A 17,111-nucleotide genomic window follows, 5' to 3' on the forward strand; every position below is an offset into this window, starting at 1 on the left:
TGTGTCCAATCACCAGGGAGCTGATGAAGGAACCAGTCATTGCTGCTGGTAAGTGAAGATCAGACCTTTTACTCATAACACAATTTACACAGTGTTCCATAACATGGAAGTTGGTGTCATGGCATTTGTTTCTTCAAAGTTAATTTAATTAGTTAATTTCAGTGTATTGTGGACATTTTCCAATAGATGGCTACTCGTATGAAAGAGAGGCCATTGAGAGCTGGATAAACACCAAGAACCGGTCCAGCCCAATGACCAACCTTCCCTTACTGACCACTCTGCTCACCCCTAACCACACCTTGAAGATGGCTATTGGACGCTGGAGGACCAGCCACTAGCGTTTCATCTAGCACAAAGACAAACCGACATCACGTTCTTATGGGTAACATGTTAGAACACAAAGTAGACAAAGTGTTTGTTTGCTTTTAGCTCCGGTTTGGTCTGCCGCCTCAGAAAAATATCTGGTCTCAAACTTTCAAATATTCTCCATCACTGTTTAGGTTTAAAGGCAATGAAATGAAAATTAAGTGTTTTAACATTTGAAGAATTGCTAAATCTTAGCATGTTATAGCTATAACCAACTGTTGTACCTTCTTCTCACAAAAGCAACAAAATGTGTAACTTGCCTGACCTTGTGCACACAACTGTATATATCAAAGGTCCTTATGAACAAAGCTAAACAACGTACTTAAAAAAAACTAACTTTAATTCGGAGGCTTAGTGTTCTGTGCATTTTGATTACTTGTCTGGAAACTACACTGAACTACAGACTAGGGTGTTGGTTTGACATTGGATCAGCAACAATCCTCTCACATTGTCTAGTTTTTTTTTTTTTATAAACTCCAACATAAGCATTATATATGTGTGTTTGCTAGATTGCCTGGATACTGCTGGACCCTGCGTATTACAAACCCCATGGGTTCTGGTGCGTGGCCACAGTAGTGTAGGGTTTACCTCCCTGTGCAACGTCCAGCATTTAGTGAAATTACTGAGGACATTTCCACAATTTTCAAAAATTGCAATGTGCATGACTAGTTTATTTTGATGGCTTGGTCAAGTTTCAGTTCAGATAAGTTTGGTTTGGATTGTGAATCGACAAGACCCTTTATTCATGAAGCTTATTGCAGCAACTTGTGGATTCTCACGTAGAAGTAGAAGCCGAAATGTAAATCTCTATTAATGTTTTATTATACCACCATAATAACGTGGTAACATTCTGCAATCCATAGTATGACTGACTGAAAAGGGAATACGACGACTATGGACATACAGCAGTGTAAAAGTCTCTTAAGGTCTTTCATCCATGTGTAAATTCCCTTTGTCCAAATAAACCAATAAACACTTGATATGAATATGTTCTGTGCTATGCAAAAATAAAAAGACATATACTGTGAATATTGAAGCTGTCAATTCAATATTAGGTTAAAATAAGACGTTTTCAGCAATGTCATTACTTTGCATTTTTATCAAATGTACCAAGAAAAAAGAATCTCAAGTACACAGTCATTTCTCTTGAAGTCTGCAATGCTGACAGATAACCACTTACAGGGAAATATATCATCTGCAAATATAGTGTACACGTACAAATATAAATGTTTTTTAAGACACTTGACAATAGAAATGGTCCTATCCTGCAGCTAATAGCATGAGGTTTTGTATATTCATGCACAAAGCCTTTTCTGATAACTAGATTTAATAAATTAAAATTTGAGACAATGTACTACCTTTTTTTTTAACCCCTACTTAAGGTATGTCTGGTTTTCTTGAATACACTACTGTAGCTGTAGACATGTAAGCAAAAGCATAGTAGCCTGAGTTGAAAACTGGTTCTAGATTGTAAATGCAGTGTAACAAAATAGGCTCGGGGATGGGATCTGCTCTCAAACCAGTCTCTCTTGCTACCTTATGTGTGACATAGGTTGTTGGAAACGGCCTGTATCTGTGCTCTGATAAACTATATTCAGACGTTAGACTCTATAAATGAGCGTTTGGGTTTGATGGGAGCCGTGTGCAGAGCCGGGTTGTCTCTCGTTAGGCTCGCCTGTCTGGGCCTCCCATCAGGGCAGCGGAGCTGGGAGGATGTGGTGCCTCTGGCATCTCGTTGGTGGAGCCTCTCTCCAAACTCCCGGCTCTGCTGGCTGTTGGCCTGACTTCCACAGAGCTGCTCTTGGAAGGAGGCTTGCTTGAACTCACTGTTGAGTCCTTGGAACTCCATGACTGACATACTGAAACTCTCCACCCCTACTCCACCCTGTCGGCTCAGGCCAGAGGTCTGTTTCCCCTGGACTCGCACTGCTTTGTCCGTTACTCCCATGAATGGCCGTGGCTTTAGCTCGGGTTTTGTCTTGAAGCTGCCGCTGCTCTTGATGGGGCACGGGGCATCCAGCACCTGCTGCCTGCCACTGTCTGACAGATTTCCACTGGAGGCCTGACTGGAGCTAGAGCCTCTTGAGCCTGCTGTGCCCCCTCCTCCGCCTTCCCTCCTAACCTCCATACCAGACCCCAATGCAAGAGCCAGGCTATCCAGAGCCACAGAGTGGGTGGAGAGTCTGTCAGAACCCCGGGAGAAGCTGGAGGCTCGGGGCTGGTACATCTGAAGAGGTCCAGGTGGGGAGGAGCTGTTAGGGGACATAGGGTGATAGTGCTCAGTGGGGCTGTGTCCAGAGTGTTCACTGGTGGATCCAGGGCCGATCTCAATACCGAGCACTGGTGCAGGCCTCAGAGAGGTGGAGATGTGTCTGCCTGGCAGAGGACTGGAGGGACCGCACAGAGAGAGAGGCCTGCCCCCGACTCTGCTCCCTGACTGGAGGGAATGGCAGTGGTGATGAGTCCTGCTGCCCTGTCTGCTGATAGCAGGAACAGATTCAGGCATGTCCACAGTCAGTTGGTTCTGTACATACTCTTGTTGAGGAAAAAATGGCGCCTGATCTATTAAACCAAAGGCCACACTTCCTGGGAGAGTCCTGTTTGGAGCGTATGGATTCAGAGGCCAAAATTCTGGGCTTTTCTCACATTCTAGGTTCACCTCCTCACCTTCCTCCTTCTCTTCCTCCTTCTCAGTATCAGTCTGCTCTGCAGGGGTTTGCCTCTCTAGACTTCCCTGTGAATAGACGTCGGTCTCGTCCTCTGTGCCTTGATCACTGTAGATGTGTGGGTCCCTGTTGTAACCCTGTATTGAATTATTGCTAGATGTCTTCTGATGATGTTTACATTCCTCCTCTACTCGTGCCAGCAGGCGCTGTATCTCTCGGTTAGATGGACAAAGTCTTGCTGCTTCGTGGAGGTCTGCCAGTGCTGCAGCAAACTGCCTGGAGCGGACAAAGAACATGAACAAAAGGAACTTTAAAAAGAATTAATTTGCACCACCACAGAGATGTAACATCCCTGTGCATCGCTAATTCTCACAAGAATAACTTTGAAAATAGTTTTGAAATAATAAACTAAATTTAACATTGTACCTGCTGCTCCTCTTGGCCCGCGCTCTGGCGTAATACGCTTCATAAGATCTGGGTTTGAGTTCCAAGGCTTTTGTTGCAAACTCTTCAGCTATGCCAAAATCCTGTGTTTTCCGGTAGAAAAGCCTCTTTAGTATTTCCATTTTAACTGAAACATTGCACAGAGCACTCAGTAAAAACAATCTCCCTGTACTGCCGTGTGTTTAAAGGACTAGAGTAGAGAAGGTTTGTTTTGCAGAAATAAACTAAGGCCATTCTAGTAAAAATAGTGTTTGCATCTTCATCATATGGATGTGAGGATCGAAGCCTGTTTAATAAAACATAACTCATGCCGCAATCCTTTTTATTGATCAGGAGCAGACAGTGAAGGAGAGAAGCTCACAGAGAGCTGCTTGTTTTTCTGCAGTTTTTTACTGCTCTCATCACTCTCAGGTTGAATATGTAATGGCACAAACGCATTGTGATTCTGTCCTTGACAGGGGGGTCAAACTGGTAGCCTTGAATGTGAGATTGTGAACATTGCTGTTGAATGTTTAATGATGGTATCATGTCGTCTCTCTGCTGGCATGCATTCTGATATAAGATGTGGATTTAGCCAGCTCACTTGCACATCCACTGTAAATAGCGCCTTGCAGAGAAACTGGTTTCCAAGAGGGAGAGTGACCTTATCGCCTCATATTAGTTGCTCCATTATTCATCGACCATACTGACCCCAAGGATGGCATTTTTACACAGTCTGTTAGGACATCTGTCATCATCAGGGTGAGTTCCAAACCTGGCCGCAGGCCACGCACATCTATCTTTGCACTAACAGCGCACAGTTATTCATTATGTCACCACCTGCTTACAGGTCTTACACATTCTGTACATTCTGTTTACCAGGGAGACGTGAAATTAGATGTGAAAAGCAGAGGTATTTTTACTGTGCGCTATAGCAGCGCTGACATTACCCTTTCATGTTCATCCAGATAAGTAATATATCTCAAGGAACCGTCTATCTCCTCCTTCCAGCCCTCCTGCCATCCCCTCGTCTAATAAACTAGCCTAGTGTTAAATAGTGTGTGAGCAGTTTGATAGAACTGTGGGCCTTACATTGGTTTTCCTGTGGCAGCGGGAAAGGTTTAGATAGAGGGAGACCCGTAGGTCTTTGAGACCTTTCAGCTCCTCTCCTTGCCCCTCTCGAGGTAGCTTCCTTAGGGCATATTGATAACGCTGGCCTGCCTCCTTCATACGTCCCTTCTGAGAAATGCACAGGAAGAGGGGAGGAAGAAACAGGCAAAAAGTGGAAGTAATCAACAAAATACCCCACTTAAAGCCTATTAAAATGGGTATTTAGAGGCTGCAAGGTTTGCCCCACCCTCACACCACACTGTTTATAACATACCTTGTAAAGCATGTTCCCTTCCTCCATCAACTTCTGCAGCAGGATGATGAGAATGTCCGGTTTGGAGGAAGCCATAGCCCATGTAGCGTGACCTGATGGAGTGATACAAATATTTATCTTTCTATTACCCATTTTGCCCGGTCTCTTACTTTGAATTATGTAAATCATGTACCTGATCGATCATGTGGTGCTGTTCTGTAGCCTTTCATATGATGAAGATCAACCAAAGATGGGAAAAGAGACAGAGGGAGTTAGAGAAGTGGGTGTAAACCCGCAGTTGCTGCAGCACAGACTAATAATATACTGTATGGAAGTAAACCAGTGAAATATACTCGCAGTTTATCAGGTATATCATGCTGTAACTAATGCAGTCTAAGCCAATAACCCTGGATGGTGTTCAGTTTTTGTTCAAACTGCTTTAGAGAGGTGTTGATTCCACTGGATAGTCATTTTGGAGGCTGTAGTTTATGGAGGGAGGAGTTATTGTAGAACTGTTGTATTAGACTGCATTAGTGACAGGTGTACCTAATAAAGAGCCACCTAAAGGCATTAAGTCATAGAAACGCAGCGCATGCATGTGAAAAAGTATAGCACAGAGTACAAACTATCCAAGGTCTCAGATGTCAGAGACTTGTTGTTGTATGCTCGTTTTAGAGGTTGTACAGCTGTTTGTACAGCTGTTTAACTGTGCCACATGTAAAACATTTTTGATACAGCACTTTGGAAAACCAGCGTTAGAACGGGTTATAATATTAAAGGGTTTTTGGAACATTTTATCTTGAATATAAAATTCACAGAAGTGTGATTTACTGCAAGACTAGTACAGCAAACATGGTGTTTATACCCATTTTGGATCCTTTCTTAAGCAGTGAGGCCACCAGAGCCGGGTTCTGGCAGCCGGTCGTCCTGTCTGAACCTCTGGTACCGTTGTTGTCGGCTCTCTCCAGCACGGCTCCATGTTCCACCAAGCAGTGCACCTGGCCATGAGCAGAATATCATCATATTACATTTATAGTTACATTTAATATTGTAGCAAAGAAAAAGTTAAATATTTGAATCATTTGGTTGATTCCACACCGTAAGCTTCCTTGCTTTAGCAGCTAGTAAGAAAGCTGTCTGCTTTGAAACTGTGATCATCAGAGAGTTTTGATTATCTCCTGCTGATTGACAGATTACAGTCAAAATGATTGGAAGCTTATTTACACCACATGACGTGTGATTGCACATTGACGTACTGTGCAGCAGAGCAAATTATGATAATTATCATTATCTCTGTAATTATGACTTATTTCATTTGCCTAAAATAGCTTAAAATGTTGAGACAATTGGTGCACTGTACTAATCAAATTTGAACAATTACGACATTTAATGTCAAGTATACAATTCTCCATAAATTAAATATCCATTGTAGAGGGAAAAAATGAATCTTTTTAGCAAGGAATACAAGGAATAATTTAGTTTTTCAAATAAAGACAGACTTCTATATTTGTTTTTCCATGATAAACATGATGCCATCTAGACAACAGCATTAAAACCCACTGTATCTGCATCCCCGTTAAGAGCAGCCAGATCAAGAGGAGTCCGTCCCTGTCTGTCTGGCTGGTTCAGGTCTGCACCTGCCTCAACCAGAAGCTGCACCACAGCTTTCTGGCCCTTCTGACAGGCCCAGCTAAGAGCAGTAAGCCCCTCCTGGTCAGCAGAGGACAGAGAAGCACCTGGGACCACAAACCATACAAATATTGTTTTAATAAAATACTGTTCTCACCAAACATCCTTGGATATCACTAGGGAAGATGGGAAATCTCACCCTTTGACAGTAGGAGCTCAACAGTGGTCACGTGGCCCTCAGAGGCAGCCAGCATCAGCGCAGTGCGACCCTGCTTGTCGCTGACGTTGATATCTGCACCCTGATTCAGAAGCAACTCGGCAACCTGGGAAAAGGACGACAATGATTCCACTGGGCATGTGTGTGTGTGTGGTTGTGGGGGGCAAAACTGGTAAAATGACAAACTCCCTGTACCAGTGACCAGACTTGTCATCACCTGCATGTGTCTGTGTTTGGTGGCACTAAGCAATGGGACCATTCCTCTGCGGTTTGGAATCTCCATCCCTGCCCCCCGCTCCAGGAGGAACGCACACATCTCCATCCTCCCTCTCCCTGCTGCCGCGCTCAGCACTGGCAGAGGGTCGGCATAAAGATGACATAACGAGGCAGAGGAGAATATGTAATCGACAGATTTAGGAAAGAAGGAGAAGCAAGAGTGAGAAACAGAGAAAACCAAAGCCAGTTATTTCCTTAATGTATTTGATTCTAACACATGTATAGCAGCTCTTTGTATTTCTTTTTGCGGAGGTAGTGTTTAAATATTTTTTTGTTTTAATACCAATCTAGATAGCTGACAAGCAGTAAGAATCAAAACTGCTCAAATCTGGCAGCATTTTCTTCTCCTTTAATAACAAAAGGAAGCAAAATGTAACTATTCCCAACTCTAGACACAAAATAACCATAACCTCCCTAACTAGCCAGTGTTACTTTGACAAATAATGGGCAATGGTCCCTTTTAAAGTATGCAAATCTGTCAGCTAATTGGGCAGCTGGGGATAGAGCACAATATTGATGGCATTCTCTAACCTCCAAATATCCTTGATAAATAACACCATATTTCATATAACCACAAGCTTCGGTGAACAAACTGACTGTATAGTGCTGCTTGTAAAACGAAGCTACTGTCATATATGAGACAAAAAAACAGTCTAGTTGTTTAAGGTAAGATGCTGCCATAAATATGCAAACTGAACCAGTGTCATAACCCATAAGCACTAGAGTCTTGGTTAGAATGCAGAAGTAGAAATCCCTGTTTCAGTAATCAGAATTTAACATGTATTCTTGACTGATTATTATATCTGTGCAAATGGGCAGTAATCCAATGATATAAACACTAAACATAAACATAAACCAAAACCTTTGGACTGTACATGAATAGGTGAATGTTTCAGAGGACATTTCTTGCTCTCACTTGTTCCATCTCAGCACTGGAGGGGACTGTGTAATAGAATTACAACTCTAATGGGGCTGTAGGCAGAGAAACAGGCTTCGTCATGCTTTCAGGAAATAGACCTAACAGAATTCAGCCAGCCACGCTATCACATGGATGATAGAGGTAAAAGTATTACAATTGAATAACAAATGCTTTTTAGATGTTACAAACGTGGCTGGGCGAGATTTTCTGTGTGATCAATGTGAAGCTCCATTTCTTTCAAAAACAAAAACTACTTACAATCAACTTTTTGATGTCAACCAGAGCATCCTAAAATCATAATAATGAAACCAATTAGTGTCTACTGTATTCCCGTTCAGAGAGCTCACAGTGCATCCATACACAGGTATATTGGCTGCTTAATATTCTTTGTACAGAGTCAGAATGTCCCTGAAATGCAACCCTAAAGCCCTTGAGCGTGACTCTGGAACCGCAGTGATGGACAGAAAGAGGTGAGAAAGCTGCATTTATCTGACTGATAGGAGAAATGCACCCGTTTCTCCCCAGAGAGAGTCGTGAGCATCCATCTGCACTGCCAGCTGTTCATCTTTCACGTCCAGCAAGCTCTTCACCACCTGCAGGAAAACACAATTTTACAGTCCTCTGTATTGCTGGCTTGCTGTGCAGAAATAAAACCAAAGCACCCAGAGACCTTGAGCTAACTGCGCCTATTGAATCTTCAACATCAAGCAAAGAGAGGTACCATGCACAACATAAAAAAATAATTTCAAGTGTTTGAATTTTTTTTTTGTCATTAGGACCTTGGGCTGATATGTACCTGAATGTGTCCCACACTAGCTGCAGCTGTAACCGCCTGCTGTGCTGCCTGCGTTTTCCCAGTCACAGTCTCATTGCTGTGTTGCTGCTGTGGGTCAGTGGGGATCTCTGCTGCCCAGTCCTGGCCCAGCAAGATGTTGATGATTTCTACATGGCCCTTCAGCCCAGCATGGACCAGTGCACATTGGCCGCTCTTATCAGCATGGCCCACCTGGCACAGAGGAGTACACAGAAGTACTTACAACACTGATCCTGACCAGCGCCTGTAATACACTGGCCTAGAGCAGGCCTGTTTATGTCATCTCTCTCCCAGAATAGATCCTGAAACTGGTGAACGTAGACTTGACAGATTGATCTGTCATGCTAATTATTCTGCTCACAACCTCCGCATCCACACTTATTTCTCTTCTTTGTACAGAAATGACCCAGACCTTGGCCTCTTTCTTGCAGAGCAGGCAGACAATTTCGGTGTGTCCTGCAGCGGCGGCCAGACAGAGGGGCGTCATGCCGCTGTCAGTGGTCCCGTCTACAGGGGCGCCCATTTCAAGCAGCAGAGCTACCATCTCCACATGTCCCAGGTGGGCATGCACAGCCAGGATGGGGGCATGTCCTACCACTTCTGTACACCAGGTCACACTAGCGCCACCTAGCATCAACAGACGACTTACCTGCAGGATGAATATAATCAATAGTATATCTATGTCATTATACATTTGGGTGTATGACTGTTATCTTTTTAATGTAGAGCATATGTATGTCACCTTGATGTTAGGTGTATATAGGTTCCTCAGGGAGGCCAGAGCAGCAGAGAGGCTGTCTGTACTGCAGTTCACCCACATGGCCTGAAGTACACTGGAGGACACACCTGTCTTTTTACTCAGACCCTGTGATTGTGTGAGAGAGACAGATAGACAGAGGCAGAAAGAGCGATTAAACCAGCTGACATGAAATCCATGGTGCTGAATTTGAATTGTGTCTCAGGAGTATAAAGCAGTATGCACAGAGTACGAACCATGCATGCAAGCAGTACAATATTCACTGTACTGTGGGCGTTTATGTATAAGAGCAGTGCTAATGTGTGTGGGCATTAAGGAGAAGGGTTCACTCTTATTTGTGTGTTTCTGTGCAATAATATGCAGTTAAGCGCAGAATCTTGTTTATGTGAGGACTTTGGGAATCGAGAAAATTCAGGAGGGTTTAGGTACAGTACATTCATTCATTTCTGGTCACAAACCTACGTAACGAGTTATAAACATAGTATCACAGTTCTTGTTACCTTGAATATGTGAGCCTTGAGAATGTGATGTCCCAGTTCCATAGTCTGCTGCCGGTTCAGCTTGCCCTCCTGTCTGGAGAACATGAAGGCCAAGAGAGCATGGCCGCTCCTGTGGACATGCATCGAGTACTTATTTATCAGATCTGGCACGCATGCATCGGCCAACTTTTTAAACTAACAAGCTTCCTTTTCAACAAGGGTTTACACACTTTATATTACAGACAACTTATGGTGCATGCATCTTCAGAATCTTCTGCTGCATGACCTTTGATTTGTAGTCTCACCTAGGGTCACAGAGAAAGTCTGTGCTCTCTCCATCTCCTCTCCAAACTAGCTACTCTCTGAAGGAGGGGTGACATAGCATCCGTGTGCCATCCCTGCGTCTCACCTGCAAACACAAATAATACGGAAAATTTCTTAAGTCTAAAAGTACATTGAATTGACATGTTTGCCCCTTACAGTCCATCCACAAACTGTAAGTCCTTTAGATAAATACTACCTTTAAATTCCTGCAGGTAAATGTAAATGATGTACTAATTACTAATGATCTTTTACCTTCAGCTCAGCTTTTGATTGTTCAATTTTACTGAAAAATGGGTTGGCAACAGGGATGCTACACTGGACTAAAACAAAACACTACTTAGCAAAAATAACATTTTAGTTGTGTTTGGTGACACCTCCTCCTTGGCAGCCATACTGACCTTTGGTGTTCCCCAGGGCTCTATCCTTGCCTCCCTCCTGTTTAGTAAATATTCTGACATTATCCTGTCTGAATAAAATACATTGCTGGATGTCCTAAAACTAAATGAAAAGAAAAAACCCACACACAAATCATAATCTTTGGCCCTCCAAAGTCCACACAGACAGTACACGAACATTTTTGCTCCCTGTCTACAAATGTAAAATCTGAAGTCAGAAACCTAGGTGTTTTATTTGACGGTGACCTCATATTAGACAAACAAGTTACAAAATTCATTCAATCATGTTTTTATTAAATGAGGAACATTGAAAAGAATCTGGTCTTTTCTCTCTCAACCAGATCTTGAGAAGGTCATACACGCTGCCTCAGTTAGATTAGTGGAATTATTTGTATTCAGGGTTAAGCCAAAAAAAAAAAATGTCATGCCTTCAGCTGGTACAAAATTCACCTGCTCAGCTTTTAACAAATACAAGAAGACAAGATCATATTATCCCACTCTGAACCATGTAAAGCACTTTGTTTTGAAAAGTCCTGTATAAATAAAGTTATTAATTCACAGCAAAATGTCTGTGGAGATTCTCAGTTATTCAAGTCATGGTAATACCCGAAGTGCTAAGGTTGGCAACTGGTGGGTGCCAGGGCCCCGAATGTTAACGGCTGCACAGAAGTTTAATGCCTGGGACTCCTCGCCAGTCAGTCAAAACTGAAGAAGCTTCTCAGATGAGATGTGAAACATCTTGAAGAATCTCAAGCAAGTCCAGCTGCCAACCTTAGCATTTCGGATATACTTCATAGCAAAACAAACATGACTTTCAAACCAAACAAAAGCTTGAACCGTTGTGTACCCTTCCATGCAGTCTTACCATGAATCCAGCCAGGCTGTCTAATCTCTGCTGGAAGTCCTTCCACTCCATCTCTCCCCTCACACTGCCTGCGTTCAGTGCTCTGAACATTTGTTCATCAGTCAGTGGGTGCAGAGATGCCAGTGCCACATTTAGCACCGGAAGTACCCGTTCAAAGACCTCTTTATCCGGAAAGCTCACACGACACATCAGCAGGTACACCTGATGGACATTTATAAATTAGCATGTGAGACTAATAGATTTTCAGGTTGTCAAAACTAATAAAACAATAAAAAACTGCAAATTTTTTTTTGCAGAGTTTAAAACTAAATGATGACACCTTACATTAAACTAACAATAAATCATTTCAAAATATTAACTTATTTGGAAGCTCTTGTGCAACACCATGTTGGCAAACACAAAGGTTTTAAACCTGTTAATCATTCTTGTAAGCATTCATTTCAATAGAAGTCCTGCCATTTGGAACCATTTTGAGAAGATCTATGAATATCTACTAAATGATCCATACTGTACTTCTACAGTATTTAACTGTCACTGTCCGGCCTACAGGTCTTTAGCATAACTTTATGCATGCTCCTCAACATCTCATAATGCAGTCATTAAGTTCTCATATTTCTGCGCATCTGTTTGTATATTAAGAGTTTATTAAGTATTTCTGCGCATCTGTTTGTATATTAACACTTGCTCATCCTTTTTTACACTGATAATTATGCAATATTAAAATACATCTGCCATTTACTTTAGTCACTGTGGGCTATTTTTGGAAATTTATATTAAGTGTTCTAAGATTCATCAGACTCTCTTGACTGCACTGCACAAACTTAACTCATAAATCACTAATTTTACACTGATGAACTGTCCATGAGGAGGTGCACGCTTGTGAGTCTTAATTATTAGCATGATATTTTTTTTTTTATTGATCTGAATAGCGCAAGGAATACTGTTTCCCTTTTTTGTGAAAAACATGCCCCAAAATCGGCTGCTGCTGTGTACCTTGTGTGGGGATTTTATGGCTGTTCATTGTCTCAGCCTCAGGTGAGATGTCATTTTACAGCACACAGCTCACTGGGATGACTGAAAAGTGTTAAGAGTGGACAGTGGACCAGGTGAGGAGGAGGTGGGAAGGTCCAAAAATACACTTCAGGTAAGATATGTTGTTAGCTCTAGAGGATTAAACCTACATATTAAGTGAACTGACCACTTAATGAAACACGTTTTGCTCCACGTTTTGGTGGCAACATTTCATCAAATGTAACTTAACACATTATCACTTGGAGTGGCAGATGATAGATGTTTTTATCTATCACTTAATCTAACTATTTCCATTGTTCAATCAATACTTTTATTAAGCTACGTATCCAATATTTCGTCATCTACTTCAATTTATCCATCAATTTAGCTAGCTGCAACTTCTTGTTGCAACTGAGACATCATTTCTTTTCTATAAATTCTGTCTTTTCAAACAAGCCAAGATTATCAACAATATGTCTTTCCAGGAAAACGCTGGAAACCGAACTCGTACCCCTGATGGAAAAACCTTGTTTGTTGGGAATCAGTGCTCTACATATCTGACCTCTGACAGGGAGACAGGCACCACCAGGTAGTTTCCTCCTTTTAGAGCCAGGTGGCCTTTGTGGAACAGATCCAGGGTCAGCTGAAGGTACAGGATGGAACCGTGGCTCCGTGTTGACAGGTGGCTGTTGAATTTGCTGAGGAGCAGCGGATCGGGGGCAGAGCCTGTTGGTGTGGTGACGTTAGCGGCCACCTGGGTGCTGCTGCTGACCCGGTGATGGATGTAGTCACTCAGGTCAGCTCCAAGATCACTGCTGTCTGGCAGTATGTCCAGAGAGATGCCAGAGAAGGGAAGAAGGGTGGTGATTTCCTGCATTAGAAGAAAACAGATACATAACTGGTGAAATAGTGTTGAAAAAGCACACGCAGGCATAAATGCATTAACATTTAATTAACTATAGGTAGCATGTCTCTGGTGCATTAACTTGATCACCAAAGCACCAAAATGAGGAACCATTTCTCAGATGCTGTTGCCCTGACTCACACAGAGCCATGGGATACAGGACAGTGAATAGTGTGACAATGACTCAAGCTCTAACACTGCTCATAGGCATCTCTCAGATTCACATTTCATCTCCTCTCTTGCCATCCTCAACTGCTCTACACTGGCTAAAACCGGCTATGACTGACCAAATACAAACTTTTGTTATTTCAGCTCAGTTCCTTATTAACAAAAATGAGATTTTGATTCAGCAATGAGCAACTGACCTGTGGTAGTGGACTGTACTTCACTTAACCCTTTAACAGGAAAGGGACAATAATTATCCAGTCAGGGAGCTAGGATACTGGGATGGTGGGATAACAGTTGTACTTCATTGTTAAATTTGATATTTAATGTTTGTTGACTTTAAATGCATCATAAAGAAAATGACCCCTAAATTCTAATACAATTATGTAACCGGCTGGCTGGCAGTCAAGCTCCAGACTCCCAGAAGACTGCCAGTCATATTACCATCCATTCAGGGTGTAATCCATGCAGCATTTGGAGACTTGGCTTTGGCATTGAACAGATGCGTCTGCTGTTTGGTGGGATTACCAACCGGATTGAGAAAACACATCAGACTCAAGAGAGTGACTGTGCCAAATGCCACAGTGTCTGTACTATGGCAGTAAAAAGCACAGCATCATAAAGTACATAAAGTGCACAGGGAGCTGCGTGGTAATGTGAGGCAAGGTGAAACTTAAAGGATTGAATCATCCAAAATACAAAGTCTTATTTTCTCACTTTACTTACTTCTAGAAAGAAAGTCCAATGTTTCAGTAAAATCTTAAAAATATTCACTACTGTTGAATTAATCTAACCATTGTGTTTTTTCCAAAATCTAACCAAATAGTCTGTGAGCCTAAATGTAACGAAACTGGGATGTTGTTATGCTAGTGGGGTATATCCCCACTAGCATAACAACAGAGGTGGGGTAGACCCAATTATATAAGAAAAAGCAAGATAGAGTGCTGCCAGTCATTCTTACTGCCAATTTACCCCATTGGCTGCCCACGGTATTACAACAAACAATATCTTGTGCCCCAGAAAGCATGACCTACATGATTTTGGACCAAGGGATCCAGAGCACCCAGAGGAAATACATTTAGCTATTACATTTTTTCATGTAGTATTTCAAAGATGTGAGGATCACAAACAAAATTCTATTTGTCTCCGCTGTATTGGGGTGCAAGCCAGATGCATGGCTAGATACCACTACAGATAAGTGAGAAAATATGATAATTGTAATTTAGGTAAACGGATTCTTTAGGATGGGTGGGCGGTGGTTCAGAGATTACTGTAAGGCTGTAATGTGAAAAAAAAAACCTCACTCACCACCAGGCCCGTCCTGACTGTGACCACCAATTTAAGCCAATGTGGAAATTTGGCGACTATTTTGGTGATGAAGGTGGCAATGGTGTCCCCATAGTCTGGTTTATGGAATTCGGCCTCATTAAGACTGTCAACCAATATGATGTAGTCTTCTTCAGGTAGCCTTCGTTCTGAATACACACAGATGAAAAAGGAGAGAAAACAGAGGTTGAAGCAAAGGAAACAAAGAAACAATGTATGCTAATTTTAGACTTCTGTGGCTACACATGGGTGCATCTTTGTTTCCCAGCACAGAAAGGGGCCAGAAGCCACTGTGGTTTATTAGCTTGAAACTGGACATATCTATCATGTTACACATCATCTAAGTTATCAATGCACCCCCACAAGCCTGTAAGGACTCGTGCACTCGGGCACAAGGGCTCTCCATTTTTTCCTAACCTGCTTAATAGAGATGGAATAGACAAAACACTCCTCTGCTCAGACTGTGGAGGCCCTGGCCATAATAACACATCCATCTATCTGACTGACTGTATCATGAGAAACTGAGCTGGCTAATACGCCTGTAACACTCAGCCTCTCTGGAGTATTTTGTGACCTTGAAATCCTGTGGGATGCTAATGATTCACTGGGGCAAAAATAACACTCATAATTTCCTTATGTAAATGACATAACATTTGTTTCATACTACAGTGTTTCAAATCATTGACCTTAGCTAAGGAAAATAATCTGTGAGATTGTCACGGAGTCATAATGGACTAATTCACACAGGAGATAGCAGCAAGCTCACTAATTGCAGGATGAGTGGAGCAGATAGTTTTCAACCTTTTAACTGATACTAGTTTCAACTTTAAAATGGTCTTTAAATCTGAATATCACACTTATCTTTAAATGTGTACACTACATTACCTTTGCGCAGGCTGGCTATGGGGTCTATGATACCCTTTCGGAAGGCAGCGATGGGGTCTTGAACACAGGATCTCAGGCTGAGTGTGTTTTGTATGTGAGGCTCTTGAACCAGTAGCTCCCTATATGGGGTGAGCTGTGGTGCTCTGGCCAGCAGGGCGGCAACACTGTGCACAAACTCCGGTACCAAGCAGGTGTAGGTGTTGTCAGCCTGACAGAAATGGTAGGCTACCACCTGGCAGGAAAAACGAGGCAGGTGAGAAACTGAAGATTAGCAGGGTGTAATGCAAAGCTGCTATCTGTATCTGTTTATCTGTATTCCAGTTTAAATGAAAGCTGTAACTGTTAATTTTCTGCATGAAAATAGTCCTGGAAGTTGGAAAAATACCAGTCAGAACTGCACTGGACCATAATGTATGATTTTTCTTTTTAAAAGAATGGAGGGTGTGGATTTAATTGGAGAAACCTCAAATTAATGTAACGTTGGTTTGAAATGCATATGAAAAAATGAGTAGGAAATTTAGAAACATTTTAAAAGCTCCCATGGCCACTTCATGTTCACTTTTGAGACTATATAATAAATACAATTTGTCCATTCTTGAGTCCAAGTGGACGTTTGTGCCGAATTTGATTAAATTCCGTCAAGACCTTTTTGAGATATCAAGTTCGTGAGAGTGGGGTGGACGGATGAATGGACAACCCGAAAACATAATGCCTCCGGCCACAGCCATCACCATAAAAACACAACTACTCCAGTGAAAAGGGGGTTTACTTGCTGAATGCCTGAATAATGAACTTAAAACTATTTACACCAGGATTTTTAGCCTACAGCCTGTTTGTTTACATTTTGCCTGATATGAATCATGAAAGGTCCTGATGCTTTGGCTACAGCAGTTCATGCTCACACCATGAACTGTGTGACAAGGGCCTGATGCACTTTGATAATGAAGAGAACGTCTGAATCTAATGAATATGAGCGAAGATTTGTTAGGTTATAAGATTTTGAGCTGAATACATGGACATTTATCTTGCTGTTATTGTAAAAACTGAGGTCAGCTGATTGAAGTGGTGTGTATGTTGGTGTGTTCGCTTTGTCTGAGTTATGACCGAGAAGAAATGACACAGTGTTTGGTAAATTGTGTGCACTGAGTGACCTGTCAGTGGGGGCAGGGAGGAAAAAATATTACTGCACAAGTCCAGATGCTGTTTGTTTCTGTTCAGAGCACATTATCTGTACATATCCTTAGAAGAACGACATAAAAACAGAAGATCGCCAAGACTGATATCACATAGTATAAACTTAATAAGGGTTCCAATATAAACAGAAATC

The 17,111-nt window shown here is 42.1% G+C and overlaps 2 protein-coding genes across 2 annotated transcripts in view; one reads left to right on the forward strand and one right to left on the reverse strand.

The window, feature by feature from the left end:
* wdsub1 (WD repeat, sterile alpha motif and U-box domain containing 1) overlaps positions 1 to 843 on the forward strand; it is a 9,155-nt gene extending 8,312 nt beyond the window's left edge. Inside the window, exons 13-14 of the mRNA XM_020607909.1 lie at positions 1 to 48; positions 187 to 843. The exon at positions 1 to 48 is cut by the window's left edge and continues 11 nt beyond it. Of these exons, the coding sequence (XP_020463565.1) occupies positions 1 to 48; positions 187 to 338 (200 nt within the window). The 3' untranslated portion in view covers positions 339 to 843. The remainder of the gene's footprint in view (positions 49 to 186) is intronic.
* A 99-nt stretch (positions 844 to 942) lies between these two features.
* Positions 943 to 17,111, reverse strand: part of LOC109964376 (protein TANC1-like) — a 32,015-nt gene continuing 15,846 nt past the window's right edge. Inside the window, 19 exon segments of the mRNA XM_020607651.1 lie at positions 943 to 3,308; positions 3,459 to 3,559; positions 4,548 to 4,694; positions 4,840 to 4,931; positions 5,012 to 5,041; positions 5,684 to 5,816; positions 6,379 to 6,554; positions 6,647 to 6,770; positions 6,882 to 7,015; positions 8,371 to 8,452; positions 8,656 to 8,865; positions 9,086 to 9,322; positions 9,416 to 9,538; positions 9,931 to 10,039; positions 10,215 to 10,318; positions 11,494 to 11,694; positions 13,067 to 13,375; positions 14,882 to 15,048; positions 15,785 to 16,016. Of these exon segments, the coding sequence (XP_020463307.1) occupies positions 1,961 to 3,308; positions 3,459 to 3,559; positions 4,548 to 4,694; positions 4,840 to 4,931; positions 5,012 to 5,041; positions 5,684 to 5,816; positions 6,379 to 6,554; positions 6,647 to 6,770; positions 6,882 to 7,015; positions 8,371 to 8,452; positions 8,656 to 8,865; positions 9,086 to 9,322; positions 9,416 to 9,538; positions 9,931 to 10,039; positions 10,215 to 10,318; positions 11,494 to 11,694; positions 13,067 to 13,375; positions 14,882 to 15,048; positions 15,785 to 16,016 (4,059 nt within the window). The 3' untranslated portion in view covers positions 943 to 1,960.

Source organism: Monopterus albus, unplaced genomic scaffold (genome assembly GCF_001952655.1).
Source record: "Monopterus albus unplaced genomic scaffold, M_albus_1.0 scaffold4.1, whole genome shotgun sequence".
In the NCBI taxonomy this organism is placed as follows: domain Eukaryota; kingdom Metazoa; phylum Chordata; class Actinopteri; order Synbranchiformes; family Synbranchidae; genus Monopterus; species Monopterus albus.